Genomic DNA, 16,532 nt, shown 5'->3' with positions numbered 1-16,532 from the left:
AAGACAATCATAGAGTAAAACTTCAGTGCGTAAATGAAATACGGAGGAACTTAAAATCAGCCAGAGAGAAAAAACATTACTTTCAAATCAATTCTAGGAAGGAATTCAGAAGATAACTATAGATACTGTCAATTTGTTGAGATGATTTTATACTCAGCAAAGTTATTCTTCATGAATGAGATTGAAATAAAAATATTTTAAGACAGCTGAATTTTCCACTAGCAGACCCTAAGTAAGTAAAATTCTAAAGGCAGAAGGAAGGTCACATAGGGGAGGCCTGAGTTACATGAAGGAATAGAAAGAAAAAATGTAAATATGTAGGTGGAATTAAATAAACATAACATATGGTATAATTATAATGGATTTAGAAGTAAATAAAATTAAGGGTAATTAATAGGAATAGCATGTAATTTGAAAGGGGTTAGATGGAGTTAATGTGTTTAAAAATCTTTGTATCATTTGTGAGCATGGTAAAGATTTTTATTAGCTTTAGTCTTTGATAAGTTATGTATGAATGTTATATTTCTAGGATAATCATTTAAAAGTATATGGACGAGAGGTGCAACTTAGTAGTGTACTAGAGGACAAAAAATCCAAAAGGAGGCAAAAAAGGAGAGAACAAAAAGAAATATTAAAAGGTTTAAGGAGGCTATTTAATCCAATTGTAAGTGCAAGTTAAATGGCAAAATTAAATTTGATGTTAGCAAATGGTGAAGTGTGTAGCTCAAAGAGAAAGCTTGTCATACTAGTTGCAAAAGCAAAATCCAGGTACATGTTACTTATGTCATATATTTGAGCAAGTGGTATAGAAAAGTTGAAAGTAAAAGGTACTGGTATACTAGAAGGATATGAATTATACTAAAATTTGTTTAGCTGTAGTAATGTTAGATGATAAGGATTTTGCAGTCATAAAGGTTTGTTTGAGACAAAGAGGATCCATTTATAAAGAATAGGGGTTCATTTTAGCAGGGTAATGAAACAGAAATTTTTATGCACCTAAAAACATCACCTCAGAATTCATAAAGCAGAAATTTAAAGAACTGCATGTAGAAGTTAACAAATATAGAATCCTAGTGTGAGACTTTATTACTTTTTTTAATATATAAATTTATTTATTTTTTGGCTGCATTGGGTCTTCATTGCTGTGCATGGGCTTTCTCTAATTGTGGTGAGCAGGGACTACTCTTCATTGTGGTGCACAGGCTTCTCATTGCAGTGGCTTCTCTTGTTTCGGAGCATGGGCTCTAGGTGTGTGGGCTTCAGTAGTTGCAGCACATGGGCTCAATAGTTGTGGCACATGGGCTTAATTGCTCCGTGGCATGTGGGATCTTCCTGGAGAAGGGATCGAACCCATGTCCCCTGTAGCAGGTGGATTCTTAACCACTGTGCCACCTAGGAAGTCCCCATTACTTCTTTTTATATAAGTGTTAGATAAAGCAGAAAATAATCAGTAAAGTTAAGAAGAATTTACTTAACATAATTAACAAGCTTTTTTTTAGTGGAAATGTATAGAAATACACCTCAAACTTGAGACTATTTTTACTAATCTCACAAGAATATTTATAAAAATTATCACATCCTAGTCTTTAAACAAAGTCTCAGTAACTTTCAGTAGACTTATATCCTATGGATCATTTAAGGTAGAAATCAATTTTTAAAATAATAAACCCTTGATATATTGGAAATTACAAAACAAGGAACAAATTAGAAAATACGTTTTAAGGGATGAAAATTAAAATAATTATCAGGCATCTAAAAAGTGAGAAAAAGAGTAACAAAGTAAACTCAAAGAAGCAAGGAAAGAAATAATAAAGAATAGAAATTAAGAAATAGAAATATATAATACTGAGGATCAACAGAGTCTAAAGAAAGTTCTTCGAAAAGACTTAAAATAGATAATTTTCTACTGATGTTGGTCAAGGAGAGAAAAAACAACAGTGAAAGGTATAAATAAGAAATATTAAGAATGAAAAAAATTGTCACTTTAGCTGTAGTTAGCCTTAAAAAGACAATAAAGATATATTATGAACAAGTTTATGACAGTGAATTTGGAAATTAAGTGAAGAAAAATTCGTATTAAAATTTAACTTAATAAAACTGATAATAGAAAACATGAATAACATCAGAACTGTTTAAAAATTGGGGGGTCACAAGTTTCAAATCATCCCACAAAATAAAGTGTAGGTTTAGATGGACCTGTGAATTATACCAAACATTCAAGAAAAAAAGTTAATCTTGCACAAACCAATACAGAGTATTGAATCCACGCTGCTACTGAGATTAGCATACTCTTGATACTCAAACCTGACAAGGCCAGTATGAGAACGGGAAGTTACAGGCTAGTTTAACTCATAGACAGAAGAATCCTAAAACTGAAACTCGTAATATAGAAAAGGATATTTCATCCAAAATTGGAATTATTCTGGAAAGTAGGATGAATAAACTTAATATTGTGTATAAATTAAGAGTGTGGGCTTAGCAGGCAGAGTGCCTTAGTTTGAATCCAGGTTTTACTAATTAGCTTGAGGCATGTTTCATAAGTTTTATTTCTTGTTTGTTAATTGGGATAATAGTGGTGTCAACTAATTCTGAGGATTGAATGAATTAAAATATGTAAAGCATCTGGAACCATGTCTGATATATACTAAATGCTAATTGGTGTTAGATATCAACATTATGGTAAAATCAGTTACTGTAATATATCATATTAAGAGAATAAAGAAGAAAGCTATATGGTTATCTAAATAGATACAGAGAAAGCATTAATAAAATTCAATATATGAATATATTAGAAAGAGACCTGCTTAACCTGAGAAAGTATAAATATGAAAAACCTATATTATATATTTTGCTTAATGGTGGAATGTTTAAAATATTCTTTTTGAGACTGATAATATGACTAGTGTAATTATTGTCATTACTTCCTTTTAGGGCTCAATAATTGTAGCAAGTTCAAAAATAAGAAAGAAAGGAAGGAAGATATGTACAAGGATTAGAAAAGAAGAGAGAAAACTGATATTATTTGCAAAAGAATGTACAGATAAAATATAGAATTAATAAGAGTGTTAGCAGAAGTGCTGAACACAAAATCAGTATATAAAAAGCAGTTTCAGGAAATGGCAATTTCTTAAAATGTTAAATGTCTACTTACCATAGAACATTGCAGTTCCTCTCCTAGGCATATACTAGAATGTTCTCTAACACGATATACTAAAATTCACAATGGATTAAAAACCTAAAGGTAAGACCAGAAACCATAAAACTCCTCGAAGAAAACATAGAACACTCTGATACAAATTGTAGCAATATATTTTTAGATCTGTCTCCTAGAGCAAAGGAAATAAAAGCAAAAAATAAATAAATGGGACTTAATTAAACCTAAAAGCTTTTGCACAACAAAGGAACCATTGACAAAATGAGAAGACAAGCTTCTGAATGGGAGAAGATAGTTGCAAATGATATGACCGATAAGGGGTTAATATCCAAAATATATAAACAGCTCATACAACTCAACATCATAAAAACAAACAACCTGATTAAAAAATGGACAGAAGACCTGAATAGACATTTCTCCAAAGAGGACATGCACAGGGCCAACACGCAAATGAAAAGATGCTTAACGTCACTAAGCATCAGAGAAATGCAAATTAAAGCCACAATAAGCTATCACCTCACTCCTGTCAGGATGGCTATCATCAAAAAGAACACAGATAATAACTGTTGGTGAGTATGTGGAGGAAAGGGAACCCTCATATATTATTGGTGGGAATGTAAATTGGTGTAGTCACTGTGGAAAACAATATGGAGGTTTCTCCAAAAAACTAAAAATAGAACTACCATATGACTCAAAAATTCCACTTCTGGGTATATATTGGAAAAAAAATAAATACTCTAATTCAAAAAGATACATGCACCCCTTTGTTCAAAGCAGCATTACTTATAATTGTCCAGATATGGAAGCAACCTAAATGTCCATCAACAGATGAGTGTAGAGAAAGTGTGGTGTGTGTGTGTATATATATATATATATATATATATACACAGACACACACACACAATGAAATACTACTCAGCTATAAAGAAGAATGAAGTTTTGCCATTTGCAGCCACATGGATGAACTTGGAGGGCATTACACTAAATGAAATGTCAGACAAAGAAAGAGAAATACTGTAAGATATCATTGTATGTGGAATCTAAAAAATACAACAAACTAGTGACTATAACAAAAAAGAAGATGGCACACAGAGAACAAACTAGTAGTTACTAGTGGGGAGGGACAAACTTTTTGGTGTAAGAAAAGCTCAAGGATATATTGCACAACACAGGGAATATACCCAATATTGTGTAATAATTGTAAATAGTAATCTTTAAAATTGTGTAAAAATAAAAATAAATAAATTAAAAAAGCCCAAAACAATAAAGGGCACATTTTTTTTCTGCTATCAAAAAAAAAGTGATGAGGGACTTCCCTGGTGGCACCTCAAGTACTGAGCCTGCGCACTAGAGCCTGCGAGCCACAGCTACTGAGCCCATGTGCTGCAACTACTGAAGCCCACGTGCCTAGAGACCGTGCTCCATAACAAGAGAAGCCACCACACTGAGAAGTCCACTCACTGCAGCTAGAGAAAAGCACTTGCACAGCAATAAAGACCCAATGCAGCCAAAAATAAATAATAAAATAAGTAAATTTAAAAAATCATTTAAAAGGGTGATAATGATGTTTTTGGAGATGGGAGCCTTTTGTAGTCTCTTTTTTATTATTATAATATTATTTTAAAAATAACATTTGAGTTTATCTTTTATAACAAAGATATTTAAAATGTATTATTTTCTTCACAGTGAATATATTCCTGTATTTTAACATGTATTTAAACAAATAATACTTTATTCTTTGAGATTTATATTACTGTAATATGTTAAAATTTTTTTTGATTCCTTGTAAGTTTTTAAAAATTTTAAATTTTATTTGGGATAGTCAGACTTTTTACTGTAATTATATTGTTTTATTCTTGAAATGGCTAGGAAGTTATTATCAATACTTTATTTTGGAGCAAATATATTACGTAAATCATTAGTTATGATATTACTAGAGGGACTTCCACTACATTCAGAAAAGTGCATAAATAATACATATATTGCTTGATGAATTATCACAAAGTGTTTTTTCTTGTATTTGAAAGTTTTACTTGCATGTGACTGCCACGTAGGTCAAGAAATAGATTCAGTAAATTTGAAAGTTCCATTAATTGTGAAAGCAGAGATAGGGGTCATTTGCTTAAGGATTTCTCTTTGAACTATAGAGAAATTCTTTCCCTATTTTAAATGTACTTATATGCCATGCTATTTCAAAGGAGTGTTCCTTTTTCTTGTTTTGTCATAAATGGATTTAGGTTATTAATTGTGTATTTGATCTAGGAGTACGGTTGGACAGAATGAACTGAAAATTACAAGTGATCGAGCAATAAATTCTGGATTGTTTTTTGAAGATAAACCAAAGCCTTCAAAACAGTCACTTCAGTCTTACCAAGAAGCTTTGCAGCAGCAGGTATTCATTCATTTTTTTATTCGTTTGTTCATTCATCTGATGTTAAACATGTTATGTGTTAGTGCAGTGGTCCCTTAAAACTCAGAATGTGGCAGAGGAGAAAAAAATTCCATTCATTTATAATTCACTGTGACAAGGTTTGTTGTAGATAGACTGGAATGCATGGGGTAGGGAGAATAATTGCTTGGGCTGTTAGGATGGCTTCACATGGTTGATGTTATTTGAGTTGCATGTTACACAATCAATAAATATGAAATTGGTGTATTCAGGGAATGGAATTGATGTAGGAGAAGGGGCTGGAGTGTTAGATTGTGCTGGATTGTGAAGGATAACTAATAAGGGATTTTCAGTTTCATCTTGTTATAGACAGCCAAAGGGAAAGAAATAGTTGATGAGTAGACGTGGCTTTCAGGAAGATATCTGGTTGTGATGTGGACAGTTGGAAAGAGATGTGGCAGAGAAACCTTTTAGTAAACTATTGAGGTAGTCCAGCTAGGAGGTAACAAGGCTGTGTGCCAGGTGGGGAAGATGGGGAGAACATCTGAGAAACATTTCTGGGGTTTCATTGATAGGATTTAGATTTAGGGAATGAGGAAAGAACAGAGGGCTTGAAGATGATTCTGAGTGTTGTGATCTAAGAGAATAATGAGGCTATGAGCTAAGGATGGGGAAAAAGGAGGTAGAATGCTTAGGGAGAAGGATAATGTTCTGTTGTGGTTTGTAATGTTTGGAGAGAGTTTGCTTAAGAGTAACTGTATCAAATGTATGAGTTTTTTGAGGGGAATACTCACATTTTCTCCAGAGAGGACCCTGGAGCTGTAGGTATATATTCACCTGAGGTACTTTTCTACAAAGTTCCACTTGGATTTCTTCTAAAGTTCAGTTTTTTTGTTCAGTTTTTTACATTGGGCAACCTCCTTGAAGGATGGTTTTTTTTTTTTTTAAGTTATAGAATTACCAACATTATTTTTTGTATAAGGATGTTTATTCATTGCCTATTTATATGTTTTTAGAGACCAACCCTATGCTTATACTTGATGATGATAAGACTGTATTTATTTTATATGCTTTCATAAAATATACTTCAATAACCCAGCATTTTCCAGAGCTTTGAACCTTCAACATCTTTGAATTGGGGAGTGGAGTTTGCTTAGGGTAGAGTAGGTCTGGTGAAGTGTAGGGAGTAGTTGGCCCAGGTTTCATGAGGTGTGGGGAGTAGTTTGTCTCTGGCCAGATCCCATGAAAGGGTAGATGAAAAAAGGAAAGTAGGGAGATTCTGTTGGTCCCCATGAAGTTGGTGAGGTTAGGGAGGGAATAGCTCAGGTAGAAACTGGGCGTCAGTAAGATGGAGTTGGTTTAGTCCAAAGTGGCACGAGTGGCTGCAAAGGACTCAAGTGATATGATGTGAGGGAGTAGCTGCTATATATTGCAGCTGTCAAAGTGTTTTTAAATTGTTTTTAAATGTATTTGTGATATTAAATTTTATAGTGACGTATACTGAAAAAAATCATTTTTTCTCTAATAAAAAATGTGATATTAAAACCAACTTTTTGTATCAGTATACTTGTCAGCACTTATTACAAATTTCTTAATGTTGTTGAGATTCGAGAAAGAGAAGAAAGAAGAAAGAAAGAACGTGAAGAAAAAGAAGAATATGAAGCAAAATTAGAGGCTGAAATGAAAAGTTATAACCCCTGGGGGAAAGGTGGAGGTGGTGCTCCTCTGAGAGATGCAAAAGGAAATCTGATAAGTATGTTATTTCCTTTAATTTGTTCTTTCTACCCGAAAGAAGTGGGAATCATAGTCTGTAAGGCAAGGCCTCTTTATACAGCTTACTGCAAAAGAGGTATTTTGATAGTAAACATAATAACAGGTTAAAAAGCCTTTCTTCTTCAGATCACTGTTCATTTATTTTTATTACAAATTTTTCATTCTCTAATGATAACTCAATTGCAGAGAAAAGTTCATGTTAGTTGGCAAGTTTTTACCCAAACTGGTAGTTAGAATTTTTAAAAGTTTTCTAGTAAAAATAATAAAAGCCTATTGCAATTATTTTTTTTAACTAGTAAAACATCTTTAAAATAAGTGATCTGATATAGTGGTGGGATGTTAAGTTTAATTCATATATGCCACATACCTGCACAATGCAGGGATTCCTTTGACAGAGACCTGGCCTCAGAAATTTTTGGCAGGTTGAAGAATTATGTTGATTTATCTTTCAATTACATACTCTTAAAAATGTTCCATCTAGAAATCACACATCAAGCACTTTGAATAGAGACATTATACAACTCAGTTACATATATCGGGATGGTCTCTGATTGGCTTTTAGCTTAGAATGAAAGCAGAGAAAGATAATGGGTTTTTGAAAATTTTTTAATTAGAAATGAGAAATGAATAATTAGAGGCCCATTAAAATGGTAAAAATATAAATTTCATGTTCTTTAGGTTTATGCTTTGTTGTGGGGGTAGTTGAGTGATGTAATCAGATTTTGGGGGATATTGCGTTATTAGAGTTCTTTAGTATTATGCCTTTGATCCTTTGTTAAAGACGGCTTCTTAAAAAAGATATATTTGAGGCCCTCTTAAGTTAATAACTCTTTTCTTTCCCAAAGGATTTATTGCTTTCTTATTTTCACCTCTTAAATACTTTCCTCACAGTTTTGAAGACTAGAACTGTCACTCTCTTTATAGATGAGATGATTTTACGTGATGCATAGATAAACATTTCTTATTTTTGAAGTTAAATGTTTATTTGAATATGTATTAGAAAAACACTGGTTTTCCATTTATGGATGGTACATTTCCTTTAAAAGTAAAGGCATTTAATGAAAAGTGCTCTATTAAAGAACTCCCATTTCTCAGAGGCGTAAGGCTTAAGGCAGTATAATTTTACTTCTCACTTAAGTTGCATTCTGATGTTGTTTGGGTGGTTCTCCTCCAAGAGGTGACTTGGGAATCTGGACCTCTTCCATTGTGTTGCTCCACCATTTTAGAGTCCTTTATTTCTAGCTGCACAGATGTGGTCCAGAAGGTGGAAGAACAAGTTGAGAATTTTGTTGGGGCCTGGCCTAAAAGAGGAGAAATATAATTTTTGTCTTTGTTCCATTGTTTAGACGTAGTTATAAGGTTCTAAAGTAACTGTTTGGGAGGCTGGGATGTTTAGGTTTCTTTATACCTCAGGAGGAGGACATGAAATTGATAAGCATCTACCCAGTGTTTGGTGTAATAAATTTAAATTGTGAATTAATAGAAACATAACAGTTGCCATGAAGGAAGTGCTTATGTAACAGAAGCTTTGGGAAACACTGGAATAATTCCCTAGAAGTTTCCAGCCTGCCTCTAAGATTATTTCCAGTTCAGATAGTACAGTTACAGTGTTTTATATATGTTTAGTTGGTGGAAGTGAGTAGGATAGATATTTATTGAATTATAAAATATTGTTTTAGATTTTATTGAATTATAAAATATTGTTTTAGAATTTCTTGACCTAACAGGAATGGAGCAAACTTTTCTGAGATTTTTACTTTTAGTGGTAATGTTTAGTTTGTTATTTAATGCCACAGTCATGCCATGAAATAAAAAAGGTGGGCTGTTTTATCAAATGCAGTGGAACTCTTTTTTTAATGGTATTTTCAAAGCAAGTAAATTCATCACTTAAAGAGTATCAGTTTGTTTTGATTGTGGCTGTTATATTTTAGAGAGAGAAGGAACATAATTTTTCTATTATATTTAAAATATGTAGTAAAGATCAGTGTTTTGCTTTTACTTCATGAGATGGCCAAGACCATATAACAGGGGTTATGTTGGGTAACTTTAATTCAGCTGCTGGCGTTTTAAATTCCTCCTGTTTCATCTTTGATCTTTTATTACAAAGAAATTAAACAAAACTGAATTTTCACCATTATCTTAGCTCTCTAAGAAAGATCTCTTTATAAGGTAAACTTGTTATTAATAAAATATCAAAATCTGTTACCCATACAATTTTAACGTAGCATCAACCCTTTTAAATACCTCTTATTTTGGTTATTTGTACTACACTTAAAGTCAACGTGATTTCTCAATTCTTTATTCATTAAATTTTTTTATTCAAGTTCCCATTAAAAAAACTAAGTATATTCTAATGTCTTTCAATGGGTGAATGGATGAACGAACTGTGGTACATTCATGTGATGGGATGCTACTCAGCAGTAAAAAAAAGAATGAACTATTGATGCACAAAACAATTTGGAAGACTCTCAAAGGAAACCTTAGCGGAAAGAAGCCCTTCTGTAAAGGTTACATACACATATATTCTCAAAATGACAAAACCGTAGAAATGGATAACAACTGGTTACCAAAGATTATGGCTGATAAGAGGGAGTAACTATGATGGAGTTTTTTGGGATGATGGAACTGTTCTGTATCCTGATTATGGTGATGTTACTTGACTCTATTGTATGTTAAAATTTTTTAAAATTGCACACCAAGAGAAGAAAAGTAAAAAAAAAAATTAAAAATACTTAACCAATTTGAAAGATAACAAAAATATCTTATAGTTCTAATTGATTAATAGCAAGATTGCTTCCCATATATTTGATTAAGTATTTGTATTTCTTTTATGTATTATATTTGCCCCAGTTAGATTTATGTTTGTTTTTATGCTGTTTATTGAGACACAATTTGCATACAATAAAATTTGCCCTCTTAAAGTATGTTGTTCATTGAGTTTTGACAACTGATTCTGGTAACAGCTGCCACAATCAAGGTATTGAACATTTCCAACTTATCCAGCCCTGTATCCTTGTCAGCCTCTGATCTGCACTCTGGCACAATTGTATTGTCTTTTATGTCTTTTTTTTTTTTTTTAACTTAGTATGATGTTTTTGAGATTTATCCATGTTGTTATGCATATTATTAGTGTATTTCTTTTAGTTACTGAATAGTATTCTGTTTTGGGGAGGTACCACAGTTGTTTATCCATTTACCTATTGATGGGCTTTTGGATTGTTTATAGTTTGAGGCTATTATGAAAATAGCTGTTATAAACATTCACTTACAGGTCTTTGTGTGAACAAAAGTTTTCATTTCTTTTGGGTAAGTGCCTAGGAATGGAATTGCTGGGACATATAGTGAGTGTATGTTTAACTTTGTGAGAAACTGCCAGACCTTTTCCCAAAGTGGTTGTGCCATTTTGCATTCCCACCAGCAAAACATGAGATTTCCTGTTGGCTCTGAATCCTCATTAGCACTTGAAATTGTCTTAAAAATTTTAGTCATTCTTAAGGGTGTAGTGATATCTCATTGTAACTTTTTGTTTTGAAATAATTTAACTTATATAAAAGTTGCAAAGATATTATAGAGATTACCCTTTACCTCGTTTCCCTTAATGTTAACACCTTATGTCATCTTGGCACAGTAATCAAAACTAAAAATTAAAATAGTTACAATACTATTAATTAAATGATAGACTTTATTTGGATTTCACCAGTTTCCCCCCTAATACCCTTATTATGTTCCAGGCTCTAGTCCAGGATCCCATATTGCATTTAGTTGTCATCTGTCTTTAGTCTCCTTCAGTCTGACAGTTCCTCTGACTTTGTGTGTCTTTTTTGTTTTTATGTATATTGATAACTTTATTGAGATATAAGTCCCATACCACACAGTTTACCCATTTAAAATTTACAGTTCAGTAGTATTTAGTATATTCATAGTGTTGTGCTAAAATCACACAGTCAATTTTAAAACATTTTCCCCTTTGAATTGCCTTGGTACTTTTGTTGAAAGTCGGTTGACCATAAACTTATTTCTAGACTCTCAGTTCTGTCCCATTGATGTAGATGTCTGTCTATATGCCCTGTTACTCTCTTCATTACTGTAGCTTTGTAGTAAGCTTTGAAATTGAGAGGCATGAGTCTTTGAGCTTTGTTCTTCTTTTTCAAGATTGTTTTGGCAACTTGACTTCCTTGACAGTTTTGTATAAATTTTACTCAGTTTGTCAACCTTAACAAAACAAGAGTGGGATTTTTCATTGGGATTGCATTGAGTTTATAGGTCAATTTTGGGAAAGCATCTTAATTTAACAATGTTGAGTCTTTTGATCCATAAATGTGGAATATTTATCCACTAATTAGTCTTAATTAACTTCCCTTAGCAATATTTTGTAGTTTTCATATCTTATAAACCTATTTTGTTAATTGTGTACGTAAGTATTTAATGTTTTGATACTATTTTAAAAGATATATTAAAATTTTCATATCTATTTGCTCATTACTATTTTATTGAAATATAGTTGATTTTTGTGTATTGTCCTTGCTTAACTCACTCATTTGTTTCAGTAATTTTTTTTTGGTAGGTTCTTTGGGATTTCTTTTATGTAGACAGTCATGTTATCTGTAGACAGTTTTATTTCTTCCTTTCCAATCTGAATGCCTTTAATTTATTTTACTTGCCTTTTCAATGGTTAGGAACTCTAGTACAGTGTTTAAAAATCATGACAGCAAGCATCTTTGTCTTGTCCCTGATTTTAGGTGGCAAGCATTCAGTCTTTCACCATTAAGACTAATGTTAGCTGTAGGGTTTTTTAACAGATTGAAAAAAAAAATCAAGTCTGGGATGTTCTCTTCTATTCCTACTCAGAGTTTTCATCATGAATGTGTGTAGAATTTTGTTAACAAACGTGCTTTTCTACATTTTAAAAAATGGTAATCCCTTCTTTCTTTTTTACTCTCTTGGCATATGATGAATTACATTGATTTTTTGAATGTTGAACAATTCTTTCATCCTGGCATACACCCTATTTATGCATACTTTATTGTCTTTTTTACATGTAGAATTCGATTTGCTGATATTTTATTAGGGATTTCTGCATCTAGGCCTAAAAGGGATATTTGTCTGTTTTTCTTTCCTTATAATGTTGTTCCTTATAATGTCTGGTTTGGTATCAGATTAATGCTGGCCTCACAATATGAGCTGGGAAGAGTTTCCTCTTCTGTTAGTAGAATTCACCAGTGAAACCATCTGGGCTAGGACTTTTCTTTTGGGGAAGGTTTAGAACTATGAATTCTATTGCTTTAATAGATAAAGAGATATTCAGCTTATGTATTCTTGTGTGAAGTTTGGTGGTTTGAATCATTTGAGGAATTTATCCATTTCATCTGAGTTTTTGAATTTTTTGGTGTAAAGTTGTTCATAATATTTTATTATTCTTTTAATGTCTGTAGGATCTGTATGGCTCCTGCTTCTCTTTTATTCCTGATATGTGTCATTTTTATATTCTCTTTTTCTTAACCAGTCTGCCTAGAGAGTATCTATTTGATTGATCTTTTTATAGAATCAGCTTTTGTTTTCATTGATTTTTCTCTATTCTTCTTTTCCTATTTCATTGATTTTTGTTCTTTACTATTTTCTTTCTTTTGTTTGCTTTGTGCTTTTAAATTTTCTCTTCTTTTTCTGATTTCTTAGTGTGGAAGCTTAGATTATGATTTGAGACCTTATTTCTTTTCTAATATATGCATTTAAAAATACTACAACTTTCCTTCTGAGTAGTGCTTTAACTGTATATCACAAAGTTTGATATGTTGTAATTTCATTTTCATTCAGTTCAGTTTTCTAATTCACCTTGTGATTTTTCTTTGACTCATTATTTAGAAGTGAGTTTTAAAAATTTCCAAATATTTGGGCATTTTTCCAGATAGCTTTCTGTTGTTCACTTCTAGTGTATATTGTTTTGTTCAGGAAATATACTTTTTTGTTATTTCAGTGTTTTTAAGTTTGTGAGATTTATTTTAAGGACTACCAGTTATATTTTTATTTATCTTAGAGATTGTGATCTCTATAAGTAAGTGTATGTATTTAAAATTAGGTTAATTTGGAAATATTGTTACTAGTAGTGCCAGGATTGGAAATATTCTTTAGCCCTCTGAATTGACTCATTATAAAAGAGTTTGTATGTCAGCAGTGGATTGCTGAATAATCCTGGGCCTATGGTAATATTTAACATATCTCAGCCATTTTCTTTAAAATGTTTGGTATTTTCCACCAAAGTAAAAAAGTAACTTGTAAAGTTAATTTTAATTTCAAAGTATTCATTTAGGTTTATAAAAAAGCAAAGATTTTAAAATAAAATAAGGAATGAAAAGAATTAAGTATTATTTATGTATTGTTTACCTTTAGGAATCATATAATTTAGCCCTGGTCTGATAAATTGTTCAGAGAGTAGAATTATTTTCCCACTCATGGATCTGTAACATTTTCTTCTGTTTTTCCTTTCTTTGTAGAATTATTCTTGTAATGCTAGCAATGGTATATTAAATGATATGATGATTTACATTTGAAATAAATGCCCATTTTCAGTGATATCTTTTCAGTTGGCAAATCACACTTTTGACCAAAGTGCCTTTTAAAATTTTCACTTTTTAGCTGATTTCAAGCCTTTTATTTTACTACTTTGCAAAAAGATAGACAAGGAGTGACCAATTGATTGACAAATCATTTTTTCTAATAAAAAGCAATATAGATTTGTTTTGATTGCTGAATCTGATAGTCTTAAGTCTTAAATAATAATTATCTACTGTGATGAAATTGTTTTTCCTTTTATATAAATACATTGACTGTTATTCTAATTGAGAGAACTGTATATAATCACAACAGTGAATTAAAACATGTTATTGATTTTGAAGTTTATTGCAGTGTTTACTTGTAGGACATATATCTCTTACTTTATGATTTGTGTCGATGAATATCAAAGTGATATTTTATTCCCTTAATCATTCACTAGTTTGGTAACAGAGCTCTGGGTATGCATATCAGCTGGCAGGAGTGAGCTTAATATATTGCACTCTTGTAATAGAAAAAAGAATACTATATTTTACTCATAGTGACTTATTTGTGTAGGCTGGTTTTATGCTTTTTTAGTGAGCTGGATGACAATGAGATATTGATTTTCGATTGGAGTTATTTTGTTTCATTTTTATGACTTTTTTGGGACCATAGCTATTCATTAGTTCATAACCTTAACTTTCCCATCATCTTTCTGGTTTCATTTACGTCCCATATTCAGATGGATCCCAGGATTTGGTGATGATTTCAGGAGTACCTAGCTAATTCTTGCCTTACCACTCCTTGGCAGTTTTCTTAGAATCAGCTTTTCTCTGTGTTTTCAGCCAGTCCCTTCTCTCTTGCATTTTCAGTTTTTTTAACTTATTTCTTCCCTTCCAACTCTGAACATACTTTGGTTACTTGTGTTCTTAAACACAAATAAACAGAAACTCTGCTTTTGGCCTTGCTATAATTCCCTTATATGAAGCACACTCCAAAAGTAGTCTGTACTTATTGCTGCCACTTCTTACCACCTTATTGCTTCATATTTTATAAAATGACTTCTAGTTCCCACTACTCTACTGATGCTACATTTTTAAAAGTAACTGATATCCTAATTTCCAATTTAATGGTTTTTACTCAGTCTTCATACTCTTTGAATTGGGTTGACCCTTCCTTTAAGTCTTGCGCATTCTCTGAGATGCTGTCTTCTCTTCACTTGACATTTATTGAATTTGTATTATACACTGGGTTACTTTTCTGGGTCTGTGAATCTGAACTTTGTTCTAGGACTCTCTTCTGACATCATGTGTTCCTCGAGTTAGATATATTCCTTCTGTCTGTTCTCTCACACCTTGTCTCTTCTACTCTTCTGTTTCTTTTTAGGCCTTCTCAAGTCTCCTTCTTTGCCCCTGACCACTTTTAAGAGTCTGCCTCACTTCTAACCTGTCTTCTAAATCTCTGTACCTGATGTTTGGTGGATTACGTATACCTAACATGCAAAACCAACCTTCACTTTTAAAATGCAGCTCATCTTTGTCTTTTTCTGGAAAAGCATAATCATTCTGATAGTTTAGAGTAAAAAATTCAGAGTCCTTTTGACTTCCCATAGCCAGTCAATCAATAAGCCTAAAGTATACCTTCTGCCCTTTCAGTGTTCTTTGAATTCTCTTAATTTTCATTCATACTACCACCACAATAGAGACTTACTATATCTTGCCTGGGCTGTTGCCATTTCTTCATTGGTTCTTCATTCTTCTCCTTTGTTTTTCACATCCAAGCTGTATGTATCAAAAGTATAACCAACTGTGTTATTCCATACTCAAACATCATTGAGGACTCTGAAGAGTCTTACTGAGTTCACATTCCTGCACAGCCATTTACTGGCTTTGAACAAATTAATTTAGTTTAATTTTCTCATCTAATAATGCTGGGGTGAAAATAATAGTAACATATCATAGAAGTTATTGTGTAGAATATAAAAATGGTGAATCATAAATGTTAACTGCTGTTATTACTGTTTCTACTTCTGTGACTACCAAAACTGTCTCCATTCTACTATCTACAGAATAAAATAGAGAACCATCAGCTTGTTTTTTAGAATATTCCAGATTTGGTATTTGATCTGCATTTTCCTGTCTAATCTCTCATTGCTCTGTTGTGTGTGTTTTGAGCTCTAGTCAGGCTGGATTACTGTAATGTTGCCAGAACAGTCTTCATGTTTTACCCGCTTGGAGCTGTTTCCTTATTATGCTTTCCCACCCATCTTCACCTGCAGAGCTCCTATCCAGTTTCTAAATCCAACCTGTCTTTTTTTTCTTTCTTCCTTCCTTCCTTCCTTCCCTTCCTTCCTTTTTCTCTCTTTCTTTCCTCCCCTCCTCTCTCCCTCCCTTCTTCCCTCCCTCCCTCTCCTCTGCCTCCCTCGCTCCGTCCCTCTATCCCTTCCCCCTCTTCCTTCCCTTCCTTCTTTTTTGCTTTCTTTCAGTGGTGCATTAGGCAATTTCAATAATTTACTTATTTATTTTTTGGCCACACCACGTGGCATGCAGGATCTTAGTTCCCTGACCAGGGATTGAACCTGTGTGCCCTGCAGTGGAAGCACAGAGTCTTTCTTAACCACTGAACCACCAGGGAAGTCCCCCCAGCCTGTCTTAAATGTTGCAACAAGGATGTGAACTTTCCTGATTC

The 16,532-nt window shown here is 32.6% G+C and overlaps 1 protein-coding gene across 11 annotated transcripts in view; it reads left to right on the top strand.

Moving 5' to 3' along the window:
• Positions 1-16,532, top strand: part of CSPP1 (centrosome and spindle pole associated protein 1) — a 195,678-nt gene that overhangs the window by 139,465 nt on the left and 39,681 nt on the right. For all 11 annotated transcript variants that reach the window (XR_009053644.1, XM_057734126.1, XM_057734132.1 and 8 more), the window contains 2 exons: positions 5,417-5,546; positions 7,149-7,296. Coding sequence is in view for 10 of the 11 variants with exons in the window: in XM_057734126.1 (XP_057590109.1) it covers positions 5,417-5,546; positions 7,149-7,296 (278 nt within the window). In the remaining variant the exon portion in view is untranslated. The remainder of the gene's footprint in view (positions 1-5,416; positions 5,547-7,148; positions 7,297-16,532) is intronic.

This window comes from Hippopotamus amphibius, chromosome 5, assembly GCF_030028045.1.
Source record: "Hippopotamus amphibius kiboko isolate mHipAmp2 chromosome 5, mHipAmp2.hap2, whole genome shotgun sequence".
Taxonomy (NCBI): Eukaryota; Metazoa; Chordata; class Mammalia; order Artiodactyla; family Hippopotamidae; genus Hippopotamus; species Hippopotamus amphibius.
Note: the sequence above shows the minus strand (reverse complement) of the source record. Positions and strands in the feature narration are given on the sequence as shown.